The sequence below is a fragment of the Miniopterus schreibersii genome (genome assembly GCF_964146895.1).
Source record: "Miniopterus schreibersii genome assembly, chromosome: 5".
In the NCBI taxonomy this organism is placed as follows: domain Eukaryota; kingdom Metazoa; phylum Chordata; class Mammalia; order Chiroptera; family Miniopteridae; genus Miniopterus; species Miniopterus schreibersii.
The window spans coordinates 50,136,748-50,154,971 of record NC_138106.1 but is presented as its reverse complement, the minus strand read 5'-3'; the positions used below and the strand labels follow the sequence as shown (position 1 = coordinate 50,154,971).

The 18,224-nt window shown below is 43.5% G+C and overlaps 1 protein-coding gene across 4 annotated transcripts in view; it reads left to right on the top strand.

Moving 5' to 3' along the window:
• The first annotated feature begins 2,622 nt into the window (after positions 1–2,622).
• The window catches only part of PLA1A (phospholipase A1 member A), a 36,309-nt gene continuing 20,707 nt past the window's right edge, over positions 2,623–18,224 (top strand). The window contains exons 1-7 of one of the 4 annotated variants that reach the window (XM_081138613.1): positions 2,661–2,941; positions 3,721–3,863; positions 10,737–10,938; positions 12,641–12,818; positions 13,273–13,381; positions 14,872–14,973; positions 17,629–17,718. In XM_081138613.1, the coding sequence (XP_080994739.1) occupies positions 3,821–3,863; positions 10,737–10,938; positions 12,641–12,818; positions 13,273–13,381; positions 14,872–14,973; positions 17,629–17,718 (724 nt within the window). In that variant the 5' untranslated portion in view covers positions 2,661–2,941; positions 3,721–3,820. Of the gene's footprint in view, positions 2,942–3,720; positions 3,864–10,736; positions 10,939–12,640; positions 12,819–13,272; positions 13,382–14,871; positions 14,974–17,628; positions 17,719–18,224 lie in introns of all 4 variants that reach the window. The other 3 variants (XM_081138612.1, XM_081138614.1, XM_081138615.1) reach the window with 3 other exon arrangements.

Genomic DNA, 18,224 nt, shown 5'->3' with positions numbered 1-18,224 from the left:
GAATCCAGGAGATGGATGTACCATGCCTTCTCTGAGCAAATATTTATTGAGCAACAGCTATGTGGCTGACACTGCTAGGCGCTGGGGATACTGCAGGGAGAAAATCATACCCGAATTTTCCCTTCTGAGGCTGACATTCTCCTTGAGGGAGACAGACCATATACACTGAATATAAATTGGTGTTCCCTCAGTGTCTCCTGGTAGAAAGGTCTCTATCCTCAACTTCTAAAATATGTCACCCCACTTCATATATTACTGAACTAAAGGGGTTCGTTCGCCTGCACATATCAAAGTTCAATCAAACACAAACAGCAGTTTGTAGCAAAGAAAGTAAAGGTTTATTTAAGGAAATGGTGCCAAACTTGGAACTACAGGTGAGCTATTGCTCCAAGCCCAGGCTCCCTGATGGCTTCTAGGGGATGGGTTACATAGGGGAGAAATAATTAATTATGGTGACTAAGGGAGTTAGGGCCATGGTCTCTGCTGACTGGCTGGCCCTAGGGTAGAGCACAGTTGATCGTCATATCTGGCCTGATGTCAGCCATGGCATCGTAGTTTCAGGTTTCAAAAGGATGCATTCAGTGGGGTCATTCTGCTTTTCTGAGTCTGGAGCTGAAACACAACTGAGTAGGTGTTATCTCAAATTTGATTGAAACTCTCTCTCTGTGGTCAACAGACTCAAGGCTTTGTTCCTAAGATTACTTGATTCTGACCAGAACCTCATTGTCCTAAGGGCTTAATGATTAAAGGAGTGGACATGCAGGGGAGAGGGAGGTAGGTGAGTTAGGGTGCTGGAAGAGGCCAGTTTGGATCAAGAGTAAAGAAAGGAGAAAAGGTCTTATTGAAGAAACGAAGTATCTGTGTGGTTTCACCGGGCCCCTCAAGCAGTGCCTCACAGGCCACTGGCCTCTCTGAGCTTCAGTTTCCTCACTGGTAAAATGGAGATGGCTATAGTAAGACTTCACAGAAGACTAGTGGTTTTGTCATATATAGTCCTCTGAGGGTCCCTTTGGAACTGCAGAGTCTTGGGCCCCACCCCAAAGGTTCTCATCAGTGTGTCTGGGATGGGCCCAGCAATCTATCCCAAGTTCCCGGGTGGTTTTGAGACAGGTGATCCTGGATGGACCCCTGCAACCCCACTTGGAGAGCATGTAGTAGATGATGAATGTGAAAGGGAAAGTGCTCTCTAAGTGGCAGCTGTATTAATGCCGTGCATAAGGAATTGCTGGAAAAACTGGCTTCACGTACCAGCTCTAGCCTTGGTGGACCAGCTTTGGCCTTGCTGTGGGTGGCTATGAAAAGCAGCCCTCAGTCTCCTGCTGTGGGGAACCTAGTCTTTTGATGGTCTCAGTTGCTGCCTTTCTGAATCCTCCCTAGGTCTTTGTGCTGAGACTGACCCCAACTAATTCCTGAGCGGGGTGGGGCTGCTAATACAGGCTCATTCTTGTAAGACGCTAGACTGCTTTAACAGGAAACTTCCGCTTGAGGATTCCCCATTGCTCTGGCCGGAACATTCTAGGTATTTTGGGGCAGTCCAAGGCTCTTTCTGTGTAATTTTCTTTCCTTTCCCATCTCCTTCACAGGTGTCTAAAGGCTCTCTCTGCCTTCTTTACTTCCCTCATTCTTTACAAGTGTTTTCCCCAAGAATTCTCTTGCTCATCTAGTTCCATCTCGGCATCTTCTGCTCCGAGGACCTGAACTAATACACCTGACTGGGCTCTGACATCAGAACAGCCTTCAGTGGGGCCCTGTTTATTACCGCGCTCCTTCCTGGTGGCAGCAGCCTTGCTCAGTGGGATCATATGCATGAGAAGGAAGGGCTGGCCACTCCAAAGTCTTGTTAGCCTCGTCTTCTGCAGGCCGGGCACAGCCACGTTGGCATGGTACCAATGCCTCTTCAGGGATTGTTGCTGTCTGGTGCAGGTTCAGAGCATGACTCACTCACTTTATAGAGCTATTGCCCAGAAAGTTCGATACTGGCCCTGCTGGCGGGTTCTGTGCCGCATAACAACGTGTTACCGTTTAAGGAGCAAATACTCTGCCCTTCCCCTTCCCCCCAAATGCCTAGAACTAGCTCTCTGTGGTTTCAGCCACTCCTTTTGGTGGACGAGGCCACAAGGTACACTGGAAATGCCCTGGTTCTAGGCCAGCTCTGCCACTTCTAGCAACAGGGTCTCTATAAGGTCATTTTCTTTCTCTACTATTTGGTTTCTTCGTTTGTGAATTCAAGAAACTGAGCATCTCTTCCTAGAGACTGGATTCCATTTCTAGTCCGAAGACTCTCTGAAAGACTAGTACTCTCCAGAGGCAAACTTACTCTTCTTCCATTCTGCCCATTAAATGCACATGAAACATGTATTATTAGCTCAGCTCTGTGGTAGACACTGGGGATTCAAACATGTGAAGAGGTCTTTGCCCTCAAATTGCTCAGAGTCTTCCTAGGGATACAAACATGTCCACAGATAATTCCAGTACAATGAGGGTTTTGTAATCACCAAAAGATGAAAGACTTCTGCTTTGGTTTTTACTAACATTTTATAATGGGAAGTGGGAGAGGTGCAGGAAATAGTTTTCTGATGATGTTTGGCTCCGAGAGGAAGGACAATGTGTTTCAATGTCCCCAGGGTTAAAGAAAAGAAAAGAAAATGAAAAGAGTATTTATTTTCATTGAGAAGAAGAAACCAAGAAACTGTGGAGGCTGAACAATTAGGGAAAGTTTTTTTTTTCTTTTACAGGTCATGGGGCTAGTTAACCATTAGTGAGACCCACGTGGGTGCTGGGTGTTGAAAACTGTGAGTGGCTGGGTTATGTGATGTCTTTGGCATTGGGGCCGGCTTTACCCCAGCTCTGAGACTGGACTCAGCCATGTGCCCTGGCCTCTGGCAGAGACGTTTCTTCTGGTCATGGGGGCTCCTTTTGTGGTTCAGCGTTGGAATTGCAGGTAAATCAGGGGCTCGGGCCTTGGGTGGAATGATTCTGTTTCTCAGGCCATTATGTATGCAGTGCTAACCTTTGGAAGGCCCCCTAAAAGCCCTGTCTCCTGAGATGAATTTACAAGGGGGAGAAAAAGCCCAACAATCATAGTGGTAATGATGTCATCAGGGCACTTTCTCAAGTCAGAAAAATTGAACTTCCCTGGTTGTTCCACTCATTTTTCCCTTTCAAACTCTCATTACTCCTTTTTACCTTGCATAAGCCAGGATGACTCTAAGAAAATAAAATTTGATTAATTCCAAAATATGATTCATTTTCACCCCACAGATATTCACCAGTCCAAGATATAAATTTTCCAAATTAACGATTTTGTCACTGAGCTTGTGAGACGTCCTTTTTAATATTGCTGACCCAACTCAAATTCAGGTTTATCATCCCTCCGAGCAGGACACTGATAACTAGCCCCTGCCAACTGTGGGTGCCCGTTAAGAAAACTTCCCGCACATGCCATTTGCATTCTACCTTTCCCGTTAAAAACCCCACCCACCGCTTCCTTAATATAGCAAACTGAAACCCTCCTGTGGCACTGAGATTCTCTGACTGGTGAAGATCCTTGCTTGCCCCCAGCAGCGGCATCACCCTTATAGAAAGCGCTCCTCCTCCTGGGCCCAACAGCAGACTGCTTTTCTGCCATGTCTACAAGACACTGAATTCTCATATCCCAGCTTTAGAGTGTGGCATTTCCTCTGCCTAGAGTTTCTCATACTGTCTTTTCGTTCATTTCAGCTCTTCCTAACTTCCAAGAGGGCTTTCAGGATTCCTACCTCCCTTGCCAAACTTCATTCCTCTACTCAGCACTCCATCCCTGCTCCAAAGTTCAGCTTGCATGAGTATATTTACTATCTACATTAATGGGCTGCTTTTAAAAGGTGCTGCCTAGCTTCATGTGTCATTTATTTGTGTGTGTGTATAAAATGACTTCCATATATATATAGAAATATATATATATATTTTATATAGAAATAGAGAGATAAATATATAAACAAAAATATATAAATAGGTATATATATTTATTTTTATTTTTGTACCTATTTATATTTATTATTTTGCATATATGTTAATAAAGGAAATTTATCTATCGTTTTCTTTCTTATATTTCCCTTGTCTGGTGTTGATACTAAGGTTATTATAACCTCATAAAATAAGTTTCTATTGTCTGAAATAGTTTATATAAGATAAAGATTATCTGTACTTCACAAGCTTGGAGTTCTCAAATGAAACCATCTGGCGCTAGTGTATTTTAGGACCAGAGAAGACTCTTGATTACCAATTCAATTTTTTGATGCTAGTAGGTTTATTTGGGTTTTCTATTTTTTCTTAAGTCAGTTTCAGTAAGTTATATTTTTCTAGAAAATTACCCATTTCTTTTTAGCTTTTCAATGCATTTGTCTGGGAATTTTTAAAGAATATCTTTTTATCATGAATGTTCTACAGTTTATACTATAATCTGCCTAGTATAGATTTACTTATTTATTGTATCTTGCTCATTACCGTGTGTATCATTTTTTATTAGTGAACTCGTTCTTAGCAATTATCTTTCCAAAATACTGCTTCTTCTCCCATTCTCTTCCTTTAGAGAACAACTACTAGATAAATGATATTGGAGCCTCATTTATCATTAAAAGCCTATACTTTTAAAATATATATCTTTTTAATCTTCACCCAAGAATATGGTTATTTTTTAATTGATTTGAAAGAGAGGAAGGAAGAGGGAGGGAGAGAGAGAGAGAGAGACATTGATGTGAGAGAGAAACATTGATTGGTTACCTCCCATACACACCTGATCCGGGATTGAACCCAAAACCTAGGTATGCCCTGATCAGGAATCGAACCCGCACCACAACCCTTTGGTGTACAGGATGATGCTCCAACCAACTGAGCCACCTGGCCCGGGCTATTGTCTGTACTTTTTAACTGCACTTTTATACTTTAAAAGTTTTTTATTTCTGTACTAGACATTGTAGGATTTATTTCCTTTTTCAATAACTTTCTTTTTCATTTCCAATTTTCTGTTTAACTTTTTCTTATAAATCTTACTGTATTATTTATGCTTGTTTTTATTTCATAATTTCTTACACTCTGTCTTTATTTTTATCCTTGCATATTCTTAGCATACTTATTTTAAAGTCTATGTCAAAGGTTTTTAAAATTTTATTTCACTTGGAATGAATTCATGATCCACTTATTTGTTTTATTGACTGTCTTTGTAAACATTTGAATTCTTTATATATATATGTTTGTAGGCTATTTAAAATAAGCTTTTTACTAAAGTACAACACATGTACAGAAGAGTACACAGATTATTAACACACAGATTAATGAATTTTCAGAGTGAATTCACCTATGTAACCATCATCTGGAAGATCAACAAATTAAACATTAACAGCATCCTCAGGCCCATTCTCTGTATCCCCTCTTAGTCACTACCACCCCAAAGGTAACTATTATCTTGACTTCTAATACAATAACTTAGTTACATTTTCATTTTCAACGAAAAATTTGGTTTTGGCCACTTTCTGCCTCTATCTTTCTATCTCCCCCCTCACCCTATCTTCAAAGTCTCTCCTCCAGTCAGGTCAGCGTCTCAGCTCCTGTTAACGGGGCCTTATCTTTCCATCCTGCCTCCCTAAATAAAGCGATAGCTCCAGGAAAAAAGTTGATAGCTATTTTTTGTTTGTATTGATTTTTTGTTGTTGTTTAATTTTGGTTTTAGCTTCCTTTCCTGAGGTAGGGAGCCCCTCTCCACCGCTGGCTACCACAGGTGGGCCTGCTGCTGGTCTCCACACCTGACATGAAGCACTCTGGGACCTCACAGGGCTGAATTCTTACAACCACGGCCTTTTCCCAGACCTGGAACCCAGCACCATTTTGCATTTCTGTTCTTGTTCTTGTATGGAGATACTATTTTTATGTTTGAGATTGTCTAAGACAGTTTTTTCTCTTTTGATATTCACCTGTCATTACTCTTTGGTTAGAGCGCTGGTTGGGGGGAGGGGGTACATGAGCATGATTCGCTGTGCCACGTGCCATACTCCTAAATGATCAACAGTTTTATCATCTGCAAACACTGGCAATTTCCCCCCCCCCCCCTTTTCTTTATAAATTTAATTTTTTTCTTCTTTTTAAACTTTATAAATTTATCCCATTTAATCCTCTTGTTTCATTGGTTGGGACTAGGACTTCCAGTACAATATTTAATAGAAGCAGTGACAGCAAAATTCTCATTTGTTCCCAGTTCTCAATGGAATGCTTCTAAGGTTTCACCAATAAGCATCATCATTGCTATAGGCTTTTGCTAGATCTTTTCTTAGGTTAAGCACTGTTGGGTGCTGAATTTTATTCTTCTCCCCCTACATCTACTGAGATGAACATACTGTTTTTTTCCCTTTCATTTGTTTATACATGAATTACATTAATACATTTTCTAATGTTAAATCATCTTTCCACTCCTTGGATTTAAGTCCTTCTTGGCCAGGATGTGTTTTTGTTCTGCTATCCTTGATGGATTTAGATTTGCTGTTATTTTATCTAGGGCTTTTATGTCTATGTTTAATAGTGAAATTGGCCTTTAGTTTCCCTTTCTCCTTCTGTCTTTGTCTAGTTGTGATATTTTGGTTGTTTTTATAGAATGAGTTTGGATTCTTCCTCCCACTTTCTATTTTCTGGAACTGTGTATAAAACAGGAATGGAAGGATTGGGAGAATGTCTCTATAAAACTGTCTTGCCTGGTGGGGCTTTTTGATGAATAGATTTAAAATGACTGTTTAAATTCCTTTATGTTACAGTTCTACATTTGACTTTGATTTTTTTCTTTCTTGACTAAGTTTCAGCAAGCTATATTTTTAGAGAACATTATACTTTTTCTAGAAAAACATCTGTATTTTAAACTTTTGGGTGGGTATATAAACATACTCCTTTATGGTTTAAAAAAATCTACTGTATTTATATCCCCCTTTCCCCCCCTATGCTGTTTACTTGTGGCTTTCCTTTTTTTTTCTTACCCTGTCTTATCAAAAGTACATCTAGTTTATTATTCTTTTCAAAGAACTAGCTCTTGGTGTTTATTGTGTGTGGCAGGTACTATTTATTCTAGGCAGTAGGGTGGACAAAATGGGTAAAAATTTCTGCCTTCTCTGAAAGAATATTCTAATATGGGGAAATCAATATACAAAAACTTTAATAACAAACTAACACATTTTATAGTGTATTGGAAGGTAATGACTGCAATAGAAAGAAATAGACCAAGGTAAGAAAAATTGAGATAACGGGTGAGGAGTATAGGCAGGTTGCAATTTAAGTTGGATGGTTAGAAGAGAGAAGATGACATTTGACAAGCAATGACTTGAAGGAGGAAAAGAATTAGGCACGTGGATGTCTGGGGAGAGATGCTGTCTGGAGAGCAGCCAAGTGCAAAGGCCTAAAGTGGGAACCTGTCCAGAGGGAAGAAGAGCTAAGAGGACACAGAGGAAGCAACCATTAGATTAGCAAAAGGGTCCTGGAGGAGATGGTTTAGACCATTTAGGGCTTTAGTCCTTTATTAGAACTTGGGATTTTATTCTAAATGAAATGACTTGGAGGTTTTTGCACAGAGATATATAATTTGACTTACTTTTTAGGCTACTGTGTTGCAAATAGACTGAAGGGAGCCAAGGTGAAAAGCAGGAAAAGCAATTGTAGGCCATGGAGGTAACAGCATATGGTAGTCTCTTCTTTACCCATGGTTTCACCTTCCGCGGTTTCAGTTACCTGCCATCAACCACTATCAGAAAATATTAAATGGAAAATTCCATAAATAAGTAACTCAGAAGTTTTTTGTTTTTTGTTTTTTAAATATATCTTTATTGATTTCAGAGAGAGGAAAGGAGAGGGATAGAGAGATAGAAACATCAATGAGGAGAGAGTCATTGATCGGCTGCAGCCCGCAACCTGGGCATGTGCCCTGACCGGGAATCGAACCCTGTCACCTGGATCCTAGGTCGACGCTCAACCACTGACCCACACCCGGCCGGGCTCACATAACTTTTATTACAGTATATTGCCATAATTGTTCTATTTTATTATTAGTTATTGTTGTTAGTCTCTTACTGTGCCTAATTTATAAGTTAAACTTTATCATAGGAATGTATACATAAGAAAAACATAGTATATAGTGGGTTTGGTACAGTTTGCAGTTTTAGGCATACACAGGGGATCTTGGAAGGAATCCCCCAGGGATAAGGGGGGACTTCTGTAGGTAGTGAGAATGGTCTAGTTCTGAGTATCTTGTCCTGAGGGGAGAGCCATTTGTAGGTGTGGTGTGAAGGGAAAGAGTCAAAGATGTCTCCAGAAAGTTTGGCCTGAGCAACTGCGTTGCTAAAAATGTTATTTATATTTCAATGTTTTCTTTAATTCCAACTATATCCTTTATAGTTCTTTCCCTATATTTTATTTGGAGTTGTTGCATTGTTTTTCTTCAACTTTCTGAGTTACAACATTAATTTACCCAATCTATGTATTTCCCTTCATTCTCGTAGTATTTGCATTTGAGATTAAGCTTATCTCCCAATGCAGTTTTAGTTACTTTACTCAAGTTTTTGTATGCATTGGTTTTACTGTCATTTACTTTTTAATATTCTCTAGTCTCCATTGTGATTATTCTTTAACCCAAAAGGGGTTTTAAAATCTCCAACTGTATTTTAAAATAATTCAATTACATTTTATTTAGATAATGTCTGAATCATATTGATTCTTCGTTGTTTGTGGGCCTTGCTTTGTGACATACGAAACTCATTTAAAGGGACTGTCAATTCTCTGGTGGAAGAAGTTTTTCCTATATGACCAACAGAGAAAATTTACTCATTTATGTGGTTCAAGTCTTATGCTCAAGCAGAGTCCTTTCACTTTTTCGTTCCAAAGCCAGAGGCTGGGGAAGGCAGACGTAGCCGTGCCAGGCATCTCTCTCGTGTGCTGCGGGAGCTCAGGTTGAAGGCTGAGGAGCAGGGGGGCTTCGTGCCAGGGTGTCCAGGAAGAGACATGCACGAGGGCTGGGGGGCCAGGTCTGGGGCTCAGATGCAGAGGTGGTGAAACCCCTGGTGTGCCTTAGTACTCTCTGAGGGTGTGGTTCCCACAGCCCGCTCATGGTACCACACCTCACTGCACCCAGATCCATGTGCTTCTCGGATATGTGCTCTCCAGTTACCTCTGAAGGCAGCTAACCACTCCAGAAAACTAAAATTGCTGTCTTCTTCATGAAGGGAGCTGCACAAACCAAAGTCTGTAGTCTGGACCTCTCTAATTCTGCAGATGGCTCTGTCCCGCGGCATAATGTGAGGTAGCCGCTGACAGCACCATGACGAGGGCCGGTGGCCTGGGTCAGCGTGTGCCTGCTGCTGCTGGTCTCTCCCTGCAAGCCACGCTGGGAGCCGGGTGCCACACCTCTTCACCACAGAAGCAAATATGGGGAGGGATGTTGGCTTTTGAAGATGGGCCAGATGTTCAGCTGCCAGGAAAATAAAACGTTTCATGCAACCATTTTCAGTTCAGTATTTAAAAAGGCCTTTCAATGACCTTGACCATAACATATCCCATTTCAATGTATCTGTTGTGAGGTGCTGTGGAGTAGGTACAGCTTGTGAAGGTTCCTTTCTGACATCTGGCTGAGGCTAAGCAGCCATGCTGGGCACCGGAGGCTCCGGATTGCTCAGAAGGATGAGAAGCGATGAGGCTGGACTGGGGTGTAGAGACCAGAGTGAACCTCGTCCCAGTGCAACTGCTTATTTTGTTGCTCAGGGTTTTTTGTTTAGTTTTTATAAATCTGTGTTACTTTGCTAGAGTTGCCATAACAAAATGCCATAGACTGGACAGCCTAAACAGAAGCTTATTGTCACACTGTTCTGGAGGTTAGAAGTCTGAGATCAAGGTGGCAGCAGGGCTGGTTCCTTCTGGGGGCTGTGAGAGAAGGATCTCTCTCCTTGGCTTGTCTATGACCATCTGCTTCATGTGTCTTCTCATCTTTCTTTTGTGTTTGTGTCCATATTTCCTCTTCTTGTAAGAATGCCAGTCATATTGGATTAGGGCCCACTCTAATCACCTTTTTTTTTTTTTTTTTTAACATGTTTTTATTGATTTAAAAGAGAAAGGGAGAAAGAGACAGAGAGACAGAAACATCGATGGGAGAGGAACAGCGATTGGCTGCCTCCTGCGCACCCCTTACAAAGGACCGAGGCCAAAACCCTGGCATGTTCCCTGACCAGGAATCGAACCAGTGACTTTTTGGTGCATGGGTTGACCCTCAATCCACTGAGCCACACCAGCTGAGCTCTATGGCCTCTTTTTAATGTACTTACCTTTGTAAAGACCTACCTCCAAATACAGTCGTATTCCGAGGTGCTGGAGGTTAGGGCTCCAGCATACGGGTTTATAGGGAGACTCAGTTTAGTCCGTAGCAGTACCCATTTCGCCATGGCCTTTCATCTTCTGTGGCTGAGCCACCTTCATACTCATCTCTGGCATTTTGTCTTTAGACGCGAAAAATATTCACAGATCCTGTTTTCAGAAATAATGCAGCTTTTCATAAATGAGTCTGCTTATATACAGAAATGTATATATATTATATAATTTATATGTAATCTAATATATATTTATATGAATGTATATATACATTGAGCTGACTTATAAGGCCTGCAAGTTCCTCTTTCTTCCTTCTAAGAACCGATGACCTCACCTTGGGACCGTTCTTATCTTATTTTCCTTGTTTCCTCCAGGAGATACACCTCCTACCCAACAGCCGAAGTGCAAGGGCTTCCAGAATGCCAACCTCCTCCGTGGCACCAGTCTCAAAGTCCAGTTCCTCCTCTTCACCCCCTCGGACCCTAGCTGCGGGAAGCTAGTGGAAGAAAGTAGTGACCTTCAAAACTCTGGGTTCAATGTCACTCTGGGAACCAAACTAATTATCCATGGATTCAGGTGGGAGCTAACGGATCAGTAGGGTTGCCCGCGCTAAGAACTAGAAAGGGACCGTAGGAAGCTGGTGGGGAGTAAGAGGAGGCATGAATTTACTGACTGTCCCATGGCCCATCCCTCACCTCCTGCTGTCTGTAAAGGTGTCTCAGATCATGAATGCACATCATGTTGCTGGTTCTTGTTGGTCATGCCTGTTACTCCTCCCTCAGGCCTTGTCTACACACTCTCAGACAATAAATGTGTGTGATCTCGGACAAATTGGTCCGGCACAGGGAGCCTTGGTTTCCATGATGGAACAGCAGGGAGGTTGTAGAGATGATCTCGGTGGTCCATTCCTGCCTGAAGTGTGGTTGCATGATTCGCCTCAGCCAGTGAAGTCACAGGCTTTGCATAGTCACTTGGGGGTGACAGCCTGGTGTGGGCTTTTTTCAATCCAGAATTTTATTTTATTTCATCACTTCTTCCCTGGATTTATGACCTAAGTAACTTGCACTTCTGGGTGCTACTTCTGTCATACCCAGAGGCTAGCATTTCTCAGGAGCTGGACACTTCTCTTCTTCAATTTCTTTGATGTCCTACAATCTAAATTTTGTTGTGCTATATAGTCCCTGGATCTTAATTTAATTCCCATTCTTCCTTTCAGTATCTTCTCTCCAAAGCCCACTGGCAAGTCAAGAAACAGGTTGCTGGGGGCAGAGAGGGAGAGAGTGCGGTGAAATAGCACTATTGAGCAGCTAGGGTTGGGGGCACCCGATGAAGGAGTGGACACAGAGGCACTGTACAAAGGATCGCCATTTCCCCAGCTCTGGGTTCTCTCTGCTGCTCAAACCCCTAGACCCTAGGGACCCAGCCACACCCTTCCTTAAATGTCCATCCCTCCTCACTTTTGTGCCAAAGTCTCTCCCCTAGCAAATCTTACATTTAGCCACTATCCAAGGCTGAGTACACGTGTGCCCTCAACCCAGGGATAGCTAATAGAGCTGGAAAGCTCACCAGGCTGTCCCCTTGAGCAGGCTCTGATTGTTCCAGTACTGTGGGCCATTGAGAAAATTTCTTTCCTGATTCCAATCGCTTGGGAAGAAAGCTTTCTGAAATTTTAAGAAATTATTCTCTTTTTTTCTAGAAAAGTGCTACTATACTGTAAGTTCCAGAGTGACAGGCACTATATTTTACTTTTTAAATTTCTTGCAAAGCACATAGCATACTGCCTGGCTTCTTTGTTGAGGGAATAAATGAACAGATAAATAAAAACATCCTCGAGAAGAGGTCTATATTCTAGAATGAGAATTAAGATGGCAAATCTTAACTCTAATGTGCAAAGCTTTTCTTTCCCATGAGTTACACAGACAGGACCAGTGTGTATGGTTTGTGTAATTTATGCCTCACACAAACGGCTGGGGGCTGGTGGGGCTGAAATGGAGCCTGAGTTCTGAGCCCTAGCACAGAGCCCCATCTACCCGAACAAGAGGCACCCTGTCATAATTCACACAAAGGCTCCATATGTGCAGACAGAAGCCCTGGACACTTTGGGACCGTGTCCTCCCTGTGTTCAAAGTGCTGTGATTTACTGCCCATGTGTCCCCCTTCCCTAGTTTTGACTTTTTTTTTCTGGGTTTATTTTGTTAACAGAGGCTTCCATGACAATTGTGCAGTTTCCATCAATTAGGCAGATAATTTTTCTATCCTTTCTTGGCTCCGTGACTAGGGTTTTAGGAACAAAGCCTTCCTGGGTTGAGAAGCTCATCGCTGCCCTTCTGAGGGCAGCAGACGCTAACGTGATTGCCGTGGATTGGGTGTACGGCTCCACAGCCATCTACTCCTCAGCCGTGGAAAATGTGGTCGAGCTGGCACTACATATCTCCCGTTTCCTCAGTGAGCTCCTGGTAGGTGCCCAAGAGCCTGGGGGGTTTTGGCTGCTTACGGAGGGGAGAGGGGTTAGAAGGAGAGAGCACCGCACTAGGAAGAGCTTTAGGGTGGCAGCAGAGCCACCCAGCCTCCTCCTCTCCTCCTGTCCTCCTCTGTGGATTGGGCCCCTGCATGTCAGGGAGGAAGAGCCAGTGGCCAGTGGCCAGCTTTAGGCATCTCTCAGAGAGAGTGGCTGTGGGGACCAAAGGGAAAGTGGGAGGATTGCCAAAGTGGGGGGGCCTAGCAAGAGGGCAAGGGCTTACTGGGATGAGAATTCTGCCCTCCCCAAACCCTTCACCCCCCGACCTAAGCATGAGTGGCACGTGTCTGGCCCAGAGCCCTCTGCTGCTAAAGCCTCAGGGAAAAGTGTGACCCTGCAAGGCCAGGAGCTGCTGGGACCCAAATGCAATCCACTGTAAATGTCTGTTGCAGTTGCTGGGTGTGTCGAAGTCCTCCATCCACATCATTGGTGTGAGCCTGGGGGCCCACGTTGGGGGCATGGTGGGACATTTCTACAAAGGCCAGTTGGGATGGATCACAGGTAACATTCTTCCCCACCCACCCTTCCAGGTTTAGAGAAAAATAGAGAGAACGCCTTGGAGATGCCTTTGCTGAGGCGCGCAGAGGGGAGCGTCGAACTTTTTGGTGTTGTGATCAAGTCATCTATGGCTACTGCAATTTGTTTATTATGGCCCTTTTGCATAAAATAGTATTGTGTTATTGCATGAGCTCTAATGGCAGTGTCAGAAGCCATGAAGTTCTTTCTAAGCCTCAGTTTCTACATCTGTAGTGTAAAAAAAAACAAAACAAATGGAGCCACTTTAAAATGGAGTCAGAACTGTCATCCCAGAAGAACTGCCTTGTACATCTTATGCCTAAAAGCTATGAAATGTTAAAATAGGGCAAAATAACCTTTGGACCAGGCCTAAAGTGACATTGTGTCCCAAAGACCTGTTTGCAAGGATAATAGGAAAGCAGATATTACAACTGCCAGGCTGATGACTACCAGCCTGAAAATTAAAAATACTGTTTAGAATTGGTGCCACGACGTTAGCTTATCTGCATCAATAGAAGTGCCTTCCTTTCATTGATGTAATGGTTCCCCTTCCCTTTCTCATAAATGTCCCTTCCCTCCTAAATGGAACATTATTTAGGTTTCTGTCAGTGATTCTGAATAGCTATTTTTTTTTTTTTTTAAATCTCAATTAGATGCTTGGTGTTGCTCACTTTGAAAGACCTTTTATTTTTAGGTTAATAGTAAGATGGGTTGTACCAGCTTGTATCTTCTTAGCCCACTGTGGAAATCACCTTTAAATGGTATGCTAAATACTTGCAAAAGTACAGTATGTTTTATGCTTCAGGAGCTACTCTTGATCAGTCAGATTCTAAAGTTGTGTGGCAATTACTGTCCAATGGAATGACTCTCAGTCATGTTCTAAGAGTCCCTCAGAGGAGCCCCAGTGGGAAGAGACCTACTTGCTCAAAGTGATACTCCATTCATTACAAAGTCCTTCCTTCTATGACTTGATTTCCCACTCCCTCATTATGCGTTCTGTGATCTTCCAGATAAGCTACTTGCATTTTGAATCCTTACCTCAGGGTCTACTCTTTGGGAGAGAGAGGGCAAGGGGTCCCAACTAAGATGTGGGATAGTAATATTTCCTTCATTGTATTCTTGCGAGGACTAGAGTGTGTAAAACTGCCCAGCACATGGCCTGGCACATAGTAACTGCTCAAAAAAGTATAGCTATTGTTATTACTCCATGAGGATTAATATCACTCACATGAACCCTTACCAAATGGTTGGTATTATCAAGCTCACTGTAGAACCAGAGAACCTGGGCCACTGGGAGATTAGAGACAGTAGAGCAGGAGTTCCTGGGTATGGGGGTTCTGAGTCCGTTCTCTACCCTTGGGTCCTTGCTGAGGGACTCTGAACCGAAAGGGCTGCGAAGGTAGTTGTGTGGTGGATCTGGGAGGGTTCCTGTGGCTGAAAAGAAAGGGGACCTTGACATCCGTCTGTCCTTGCAGGCCTGGACCCTGCTGGACCAGAGTACACCAGAGCCAGCCTGGAGGATCGCCTGGACCCTGGAGACGCCCTCTTCGTGGAAGCCATCCACACAGACACCGACAGTGAGATGGGACAGCCTTCCTGGAGTGGGGGAATGAGCCTAGGGCAGGGTCTAAGGGACTGCCATGTCGCTGTGTGGCCCTGGGCAGACTTCCTCCCCCCCCAGCCTCTGTTGCACAGTGAGGCCTTCCCCCAACATCCTGCAGCTCTGTCATATTTTTAGCACTAAGATGAATGGTTCTATTTTTAGCAGCAGCAGGCTGGAGATTTCTCATTTGTGGACCAGTCTCACTCTCTGATTCAACGCTAACCCAGTGCTGAGGCAGTGCCAGGGTGGGCACTGCTGCCTGGCTGACATACGGGAAAGCTGTGCCGCTTTTTCAGGGGCACTGTGCCTGGCCTCGGGGAAATGAGACGTTCTACTCCAGGGGCAGATTCTCAGTCCCCTCAGGGATGAGCTCAGTTCTCCAGTCCAGTGAAGACTGAAAATTCCCCTCTCCAGTAGTGACAGGCCCAGGAAAGACCCCCGACTCCGAATCTACTCTGACCAAATTAAGCTCTTCAGGAGAGGGGGTGGACATTCCTCCTCATTTTGACTCCCTCTCAAGTGTCCATTAGTATGCGACAGGCCCTGTGCTCAGTGTGGTGGGTAAGGGAAGAAATAGCATCTGTCTCTACTAAAAGTGTGTGCAGTTCAAGTGAGAGGTGTCCACATCTCATTCCCTTTGCTCAGAAGCCTTCTTTTAGCATCTAAGACTCACAGATTGATGATTCTAGAAGAAACCCATGCAATCATATGGTTCAAACCTCTCCTCCCTTCACCTCACAGATAGAAAACCAAAGCCCATAGGCCTCTGCCTACCTGCTGATTAGCCTCCTTTGTCCCTAAATTTGCTAAATAGGTAATGTATTAGGTCCTTATTTACCTAAGCGAGGCCTCTAGGTGCCCTTCAAAGTTGGAGCCTCTTCTTAACGTGACCAAAGGAAAATTGAACCACATCATCTCAGTCTTTATTGAGCCATGTAGTGGACACTGAGAGCACTGCAGTGAACAGACGTGAGCAAGGCCCCCGCCCACATGGAACTTACAGGCAAACCGCACAAACGTTCATTCATTTATTCCTTCAGTAAGCACTTATTAGGCACTCACATTTGTCAGATACTGTGCTGGATTGGATAAATAGCAGAAAAAAGACAGGTAAAGGCCCTCCTCTTGTGGAGCTTATATACAAGTAAACAGGCAAGATTATTGTGGTTATGATAAGGAAGGCTATGAGATAGAGGGTGACTAGGGTAGGACGTCTACTTTAAGTAGAATTATTGAGGAAAGTCTATCCAAAGACATGATATTTGAGGTGAGACTTTGCAGATGTGAATAAGTCAACCCTGAGAAAGCTGGGAGAAGAACAATCTAGGCAGAGAAGACAGCCAGAATGAAAGCCTAGGTGTGGGTGGGAACAGGGTGAGGCACTGAGTGAGGTTGGAGGAGAGGGAGCAGAACCATTTGGCCATGGCAAGGAGTTTGAATTTTATTATACAATCAGTGAGAATAGGGTGGTGATGTAGATATCTTTAAAAGATTACTGTGGCCCTAGCTGGTTTTGCTCAGCAGTTAGAGTGTCGGCCCTCGGACTGAAGGGTCTCGGTTCGATTCCCGGACAAGGGCACATACCTTGGTTGCAGGCTCAGTCCTGGCCCCAGTCGGGGCATGTGCAGGAGGCAACCAATCAATGTGTCTTTCACATCGATGTGTCTCTCTCTCTATCTCTCCCCCTCCCTTACACTCTCTAAAAAAATCAATGGAAAAAATATCTTCTAGTGAGGATTAACAAAAAATAAAAAAACAAAAGAGTACTGTGGCTGCAATGCAGAGAATGGACTTGCAGAAGGACACTAAGGGAGGCACTGGAGAGGATGTTTGCAGTAAGAAGGGAGAGGTGATGGTGAGAGATGATGGTGGCTTGGGCAAGTGTGGCGGCAGTAGAGACAAAGAGAAATAGAAAGATTCAAAATACATTTTTGAGGTAGAGCTGACTAGATAGGTGATGGGCTAAATGTAGCGAGCGAGAGAAAAAGAGGAATCGAGGATAACTTCTAGGTCATTGCTTAATCCCTGGATGGATGGCAGTAAACAAATGATACACAATCAATTGCTTACAATAATGATAGATGATATGAAGGAGAAAATCAGTGTCTTTGGAAGCTGGATCTGACGCAGTCTGAGGGGTCAGATATAGTCATGGTGATGAACTGAGGTCTACAATCTCTCAAACTCATCTCTTTGTAGCCAGGCCATATTTCTGTTCTGTCAGGAGAGCACAAAAATATGTAGGAGAATGTGGAGATGTGGCCCCAAACATATGTATCTGAACTATTGCTTGAAGCAAAATAGAAACTATTCCACAAGGAAACTTACCAAGCTTATAACATTTACTGATTTATTAAAACTTATGTTAAGGGATATTTTTCTTGTTTTTTGTTAGACAAATATGAACATCTTATGAATTTATTCTGTTTCCTTTCAGCAAACCCTCTTTAGGAAACTAAGAACTAGTTCTGCATTCTCACAGCATGTAAGCAGTGAGGTACTCATTCAGCACAGAGAGTGGGTAGGCTTGTAAGGTCACGCCTCAGGCTCTGCTGCCAGTGGACTCTGCTGTGGGACTTGGATAAGATGCCCCTGCATAAGAAGGTAACAGAGTTCTGCTTCTTTTCAGATTGGGGTATTCGGATTCCTGTTGGACATGTGGACTACTTCGTCAACGGAGGTCAAGACCAACCTGGGTGTCCCACCTTCTTTCATGGAGGTTAGAAAGCCACAGACAGTTGGTTCTTGGCTTCCCCAGAGACCAGAATTCCCCAACAACCTTTGTGTTGAGTCAGCTAGTGTGGGCCACAGAATGTCTTCCTTCCAGTGTCCTTTACTATGTGCCATAGTGCCTTACTCAGCACTTATGAATGGATGTCTTTGGAGCCCAGGAATTCTGGAGGAGAAGTGACTAAAACTGAAAGCCTGCACCATCCATGCTTTGCCTGCCCTGCTTCTTAGGCCCTGCCATGATACATCACTTGAGGCAATAATCTCTGTTTTTCTTGGGCCCTGCTTTGTGGCATAGTTCACACTAGCTACATCCTCTGCAGAGCCTAGTTGTGGCAGAAATAGACCAACATGCCCAAAGCTAGGTAGCCACAGGATCAATTCACTGCATGACCATATCCCCAAACTCACTAAATTTAACAACCCTCCAACACTCTTTTCAAGATAATCTTCTTGAGTATATTCAATAAATATACATTTCTTCTCTTTTAAGTA